At 40.5% G+C, this 7,099-nt stretch overlaps 1 protein-coding gene across 1 annotated transcript in view; it reads right to left on the bottom strand.

The window, feature by feature from the left end:
• Positions 1-216: 216 nt before the first annotated feature.
• amon (prohormone processing protease amontillado) overlaps positions 217-7,099 on the bottom strand; it is a 38,874-nt gene continuing 31,991 nt past the window's right edge. The window contains 4 exon segments of the mRNA XM_033339012.2: positions 217-3,165; positions 3,271-3,388; positions 3,490-3,654; positions 4,042-4,275. Of these exon segments, the coding sequence (XP_033194903.1) occupies positions 3,001-3,165; positions 3,271-3,388; positions 3,490-3,654; positions 4,042-4,275 (682 nt within the window). The 3' untranslated portion in view covers positions 217-3,000.

The following is a 7,099-nucleotide window of genomic DNA, read 5'->3' as shown; positions in this document are numbered from 1 at the left end:
TGAAAACTGAAAGAACATTCCTTCGTAGATCGACAGAGAACGGAAGAACGGTCCGAATCGGTCGTAACGTTTTACTGGCTGACTCGAGTGTTCGTGATAAGAATAAAAATGAAGAGAAACGAAGCGAGGAAGGGTGACGATTATCCAGAAATCGTTCGACTTGGATGAGGAGGCGGCGACGTGAATGGATCGCGGGTACAGCATATAAAAACGATGCAGGCCAAAAAATAAAGATTTTATTCATCCACGTACCTACATCACGTACAGAATAAGATCAATTAAATTCACTTCAACTATATAATATGTATATTTCTGTTGATGTTCTTCCTCAATGTTTATGCACAAGTTTCGAACTCTCTGATCTCTACGTATCTAGAGTATCTACACGTCTTTTATCATTTCTTTTTTTCATATACTTTTTTTTTTGTTTTTTGATTTCTATATGATATTCTTCTCTTTTCTATCCTCTCGTTTAACCTGCGCGTCGCCTTCCTTCGCGTTCGCAAGGTCGGAAATCCTAAAATTCTTCGGGCAAACGTTTATGTGCAGTGCGGCGAGCACCGGCCAAGTTGACGTTAGATTACGACGTCGTTATATAGTACAGCGCGTGCATGTTTCCTGTGGATAATTCGCTCGTTGTTAATTAACAGCTGTGCCTTCCACTTCGGTTAACTCTTTCGATTAGTCTCATTCTACGATCGTTACTGAATTACACGTTTCTTAAATAAAACAAGAGGCTCCTTTATATACGAGCACACACAGAGATCGTGTAAATATATGGAACGTTTCTCGAGGAAGACTCTGTGGCGAGATTGGGAGCCCAACCTCGTGGCCACGTTCGCGAAAACGCGTGAAAACGTGAATGCACGCAATCCCAATCGCGCCATCGAGTCTTCCTTCTCATTGATATACATACGTAGATCTGAAACAATCTTACAATTATCCTCTAGCCGACAAGAGGCGTCGGTGTCATTAATAGTAACGAAACTTGCAAGAGTTTCCTCGATTGGTAATCAATCGTCGGCCGATCGTATAATACTGATGGATGTCCCTGGCGACGAGACTCTTTTGTTTTTCCCTCGTAAAGTCACGAAACGTCTGCCGATCTGGAGGGAGCATTTAGTGGACACGCCCTAGCGAAATAATCTCTTGTTCGTCTTACAAAAAGCACATGGAATAATGGAGAAATCACAACACAGTATCAGCGAGTACATAAGCAAACCGGCCAATCGCCTCTTAAAAAGTAGAACACCGTTTCATTTGGAACGTTCTCAGAGAAATACAATCGAACGCGATATAATAAATTAATAAGAGCGTGCGACAAAGTGGATCGATTGCGTGCTTCGAATCAAACTGGTCCATGCGTGCGAACGTCGAACCGGCATTGTGTTCTTCTGCTTCTACGTATCGTTAAGAATTTTCTATACTAACGAGAAAGTCTCGAATTTCGACTCGCTACTGATATATATTTATATAATGTATCTCTTTCCGCGGTCGTTCCTCGCGCGGTTGTTCCTCGTCTGGCGAATTATCGATAAATTTTGTAAAAAATTATCCTTATTATCGGAAGTACGCTGTGCGTCGTGTGAAGGATTCGACACTCGTGGATATGTAAGTTCAAGGGTGAATAAGTTACAGATAAGTACGCTTCGCGCGAATACTTGTTAGAGACAGAAATGTCTGACGATCGGAATAGGAAATTTGTAGATGTAGTAACATCTGAAGCGCGCTAAAATCTTACCGATAAAAAGAACAGTCTGACCGGGGTCGTTCATAAAAAAATTAGATCCAAGAAACGAAATGTTACGTAATCCTCTGTTCAAAGTTCTGCATGTAGATCGATTAATTTAAAGTCTTGAGTCGCTTAATCGGTGTAATGTTTCGTTTCTTGAGAAATTCGTGTATATATAGTCGAAGATCTAACAATCTACGATTAGATATATCATCGAAAATATTCGTATCGTTCGAGAAACTTTCGAAATGCTTCTGAAATGCTTTCGAAAAAATCTTACAGGGAAAATCGCAAACGTTGACACGCGTGGACCGTCATTGTTCCTGTCTGCTCGTTTCCATGTTTCGTAATCCCTCCCAACTCGACACGCGCTAAAACACAGTTACGAATTCAATGGTTAATTGGTAATAAATGGATACGGACGGGCTCGTCGAGTTGCGAGGTCAATTCCGAATGATTATTGTTCCCAATTGAGACTCTTTGGCATAGCGTTCTTAAATTTGAGGATACCTTTCGTACATCAATACTGTTCGATATTTTGTTCAATATCTTGTTCAATATTCTGTTTGATAGTTTGCTCGATATTTTGTTCGATATTCAATGCTTCTTTGCGTTAGCGAAAGGACATGCCTCGTGGAATGAAACTGAAATCGTCGGTTTCCCTAGCCGTCGAACTTCGTTTAGTCTCCTCGAATGCTCACGCAGCAGTGATTACTCGGAAAATGAACAGTAAACGTAATTTAGATAGATGTCAACTTCGTAATTTCTAGATTAGTTTTTAACGTTGAACGAATCATGTGAAATAAGATATTGACGAGAGATCATCGAAAGAATTCGAACACGATATCGATAAACGCGCATGTTGTTCGCCTCTAATAAATACTCTAATAAATAATCACAAAGATAAAAACAACGATGATAAGTAGCACGACGCAAAATTATTCAGACATAAATAATACACGATATCACAACGATATCACAACAAGAGAAATTACTCAGGCATAAATAATACACGATATCACAGGGATGTTCGCAAGAAACGTAACTGTTCAAACATAAAATTCGAACGTAACTTGCCGATATCAGAGATCAGAATTGTCCATATACGAAGCTTCTTCATACAAGTAACCAACGAACGATTAAGAAAAGACAGCGTGGTTGCGCTCGAATTTTGTTTCATCGCCTGTACAAATGAGATCCTTAAACAATAAGACTAGTCGCGTGAACATCTCTCGATATGAACGTATCTAGGGTCCTCAGGATCGTCGTTACATGGCTGACGATCGCTCCTCGTGAGCCTTTTTCACGATCGCCAATTTCGAGTGCGGATCCGCTGCCGGAAGCCCAGTGTAAGGGGGCTCTCTGGTGCCATGCAGCATCAGGGTCCATTCTTTGAACCAACCGTGTTGCGGAGTTTGAGTATTGAAGCTCACCTGAAAGAAATTTAGCTTTATCGACTGTTCAAAATATATTAACGTTTCTAATTTCATTACCATTAATTAACTGAAACTTATTAACTGAAATTTTCATTTCGATACCTCCAACAACCAACTGCCTTGAGGATACTCTCCCCAGGTGTGAGTCGTCATGAAAGGCCATTTCGTAAAGCCATCTCTGTGATCGTCGTCGTTTATCCTTCGGCTAAGGATCATCGATCTGAAATCGGTCTCTCCGTTAACTGTGACGTTTCAACTGAAAATCTTAGAACTATCTTAGGACAAAACGACCAACAACCTGCGCTAAACTGGTCGACGTACCTAGTCCCCATGGGAGAAGTTAGGAACAACTCCAGATCACCTCGGCGTGTGGCGTTCACGGAAATGACGGCCTGCACGTGTTCCAGATAGTTGACAGCGTACTCGGTACCGGCGCAGGCATCAGTCTTTATTTTCAACAGAATCGATCGATCGCTTGTCACTTCCCTGAAAAGGAAATTGACGGGCGTTCGTCGTCGAACTAGCGAAGGAGCTTAAACGCTACAGCAAATTCCTTGGGAAAAGGTTATCGAGGGAAACGTGTCCCGATCAGAAACGTCGATGCAAGGAAAACGCGTTAAGCAGAAAAATAACATTAATCGCGTGTAGACTAAAGCAGACAGAGTGTAGCAGAATGTAACGCGCTACAGGAGGAAATCGAGGAGGCCAAAATCGATACCTCGGTCATCCACGAATCATAATTTAGTAAGCGTTCGCTGTTCGATCTACATGGTGTTTGACTCTCGAGCAGGGAAATAGAAAAGGACAAGGCATTCCTCCCCTCTTAGTTACGAACCCCTAAGGCGGAATCGATAGCAGCACGAAAATACTCACTGACTTTCGAGCACCGAACCAGCCTCGCAGTGATACCGTGGCGGCACAGTTTTCCAATTTTTCGCCAAAGCGACCATCGCTCCAGCATCCAATACACCGTAACCGAAAAGATGATTGAATTCGAGACCAACTCCATTCATCGTCCAATGGAATCTTCCCTTGGCATCGAACAGCGAATTCCTCTTCGACGTTAGGACCGTCAAGTGTTGCACGTCACGCCAGGTCAACTGCGGACTGAAATTAGAATCAATGGTTCATTGTATGCTTCTCTTTTACATAATTGTATTCGATTCTATGAAATTTATTAAAAACTCTTTGATCTTCCATCGACAAATTCGTAACACTAATACGCTTGTGGAAATTCAACAAAAGAAAATCACACGTTCGATTAAATACGAATAAGTTGAACTGACTTGGTCCGATTAATTATCGAGCGCGCTGTTGTGCGAAATTCTTTGGAACTCGTTCGGTAAAAATGTCTGTACCGAGTTTAGAGGCAGGAAGGGAAACATTTTCGGTACGTTTGCCGAGGAACCAACCATTTGCAAAGGAATCGATATTCGCCGGTATCAGTGGACGATCAAAGGAACTGCAACAAGAAAACACAGGGCTCAGAAAACACGCGAGCATCGAAGAGACAGCGTGGTGCATTAAACCTCGGCCTTTCAACGTCACATCCTCTGTTACTAGGTCACGTTTCACCGACTGTGTTCGACGAAACACGGAGCCCCCATTAGCGCAGCTTTTGCTCTCCGTAAGCTGCTGCTCTGTTTTTCAATTTTCACGACTCCCAACGACCAGCGCATGGTTTGAATCGCGGCCCAATTACCCCTTTGAATAAGTTGAAATTTATCCTCGCTGTCGTTTCCAACGATCGTTTCTCGAAATTATCGCGATTCATTCATACCTACAGGTACATTCTCACCTGCAATATTTCGAACCATTCCTTTCCTTTTAGTTGCTCCTATCGACCCGTGATTTTTCAGTAGAACGGATCAACGATATCTGGTCCGAAATTTTCAAGAAATACGATACAACAAGATCTGGTCTAAATCTCGTACGTGGAAGTGTGCGATAGCTATAATTCTGTAGAAAATTCTCTAGAGATCTGTAGTAGGGCGATTACATCAATTTTTATCGTTCGCGATGCTAAATATTTCATATCAAACGCGATACCTACGCAGCGTCGTTTACGTCACAATTTGCAATATCGTTCGTTACTGAACGAACGATAAAACTGTAAGCTGCACCGTATTTCAGGCAGATGGTACTTGCCGCTTTTTAGTGCTTTCGGATCACTCTCACGCCGATGCGGCTACAAAAAGTCTGAAAGCGTATAGCGTGGTAATTTGCAATTGAATGGCTCTCTTCTAAATTGCAGTTTATTACGGGTGTTGCAGTGCAACGATAATATCATGAAACTATCGAGCCTTTAGAAATAATAAAATATTCCTTAAATTATCTTATCTTTCTTCATTTCTTTAAATCGTTTCATTTCTTGCCGCGTTTTATACAATATCGATTTCACCTCAAGTATCAGAACCAACTTCTCTTATCTATAATCGATTTCCGTTTTTACCGTACTTTTTCCTCTCTGTTTTATACTTTTAGTTTTGCAATTTACTTCTGTTTTTCTTTCATTCTCTTTTACTATACCTTTTACCTCTTCCATCGTTGTTTGACATCGGTTCTTCTTTTTTTTCTTTTTTACCCTTCCATGCTTTCCTTTGCATCACGCCCTTTTACCACCTTTTTCCTATCTCTTTTTACTCGACGCACTTTTTATCTCTCTTCTGCCGTTTAACCTTCATATTTCGTTCGACCCTTTTCCTGTTCTCTTTCCTTTGCCATAAATTTCCTGTTATATTTTTTACAGATCATTCGCGTCGAGTATTTTCGATCTCTCGTGCGACTGCACGACAGTTGAACCTTAACGCGAGTTAGAATCAGGGTACAAATTATAATAATATTATTTATTATATATAATATATAATATTATAGTAATATTAATATTATTTATTTTTCTCGTACTTGGTCGCTCCTCGTGCTTTCGAAATGAAATATGACGTACATCATAATTTATTCGTATGTTGCGTAGCAATTTTGCCCTCTGCTTGCGAATTCTCTCTATACGCGTATAACAGAGTCACAATGGTAGATACAAATTAACGTTATTGCTAATTATCTACCCACGTCACCATTGATGGAGAAGTATCTTCGGTATTTAACACCCATGGGTCAGCACTCGCGTCGATGGCTATCGAAATTGCTAATTCACATCGTCGATATTCGTGTAAAATTTATTTGCTCGACAGCGCGGTTAATCATTCATTTACCCTATTTCCCTTTAATAGAAAAACGAGTATCGCGAAAATACCGAGCCCGTATCGTTCTCGTTTAACCGTAAGCGTCTATCTATTTCCGTTCGCCAGCGAAATTTGAATATGCAAATTAAACGTTAAATATAAACGAGCAGAAAATGTTTTGCAATTAAGTTTCGATCAATAATTCTATATTTATTCCTAAAACATCGATCGAGCTTACCAATTACTGTAAGTAGTAAAGTACAAACTCGAGAATGCTCGAGAATTGAATCGTGAAATCATCGAGAAAACGCTAATTACCAAAAATCAATGTCTCATTATAAACACTTGCACAAATCACACGCCACAAACGTCGAGATCATTGCAGGTTCTTTTATCCGTAATTTTCTGACTGAATTACTTAATATCAAAGATAAGGAAAAAGTGTGCGACTAATTTCCAACAGCAATGTATATGCGTATTTCAAAACTTACATCACACGATTGCTAATGAACGAATTTCCTTCCGATTAAAAGCAAGTTATCTGGTTGTACTAGTTGCAACCTTGTTGCAAGCTCTGTAAGATATACAGGGTGGTTGGTAACTGGTGGTACAAGCGGAAAGGGGGTGATTCTAGGCGAAAAAAGAAGTCGAAAATATAGAATAAAAATTTTTCGTTTGAGGCTTTGTTTTCGAGAAAATCGTCTTTGAATTTTCGCTCGGTACGCGTGCGGTACGTTATAACGGATCTTACT

The sequence above is a fragment of the Bombus vancouverensis genome, chromosome 14, assembly GCF_051014615.1.
Source record: "Bombus vancouverensis nearcticus chromosome 14, iyBomVanc1_principal, whole genome shotgun sequence".
Lineage (NCBI taxonomy): Eukaryota > Metazoa > Arthropoda > Insecta > Hymenoptera > Apidae > Bombus > Bombus vancouverensis.
The sequence above is the reverse complement of the archived record's forward strand: the minus strand, read 5'-3'. Positions and strand labels throughout refer to the sequence as shown.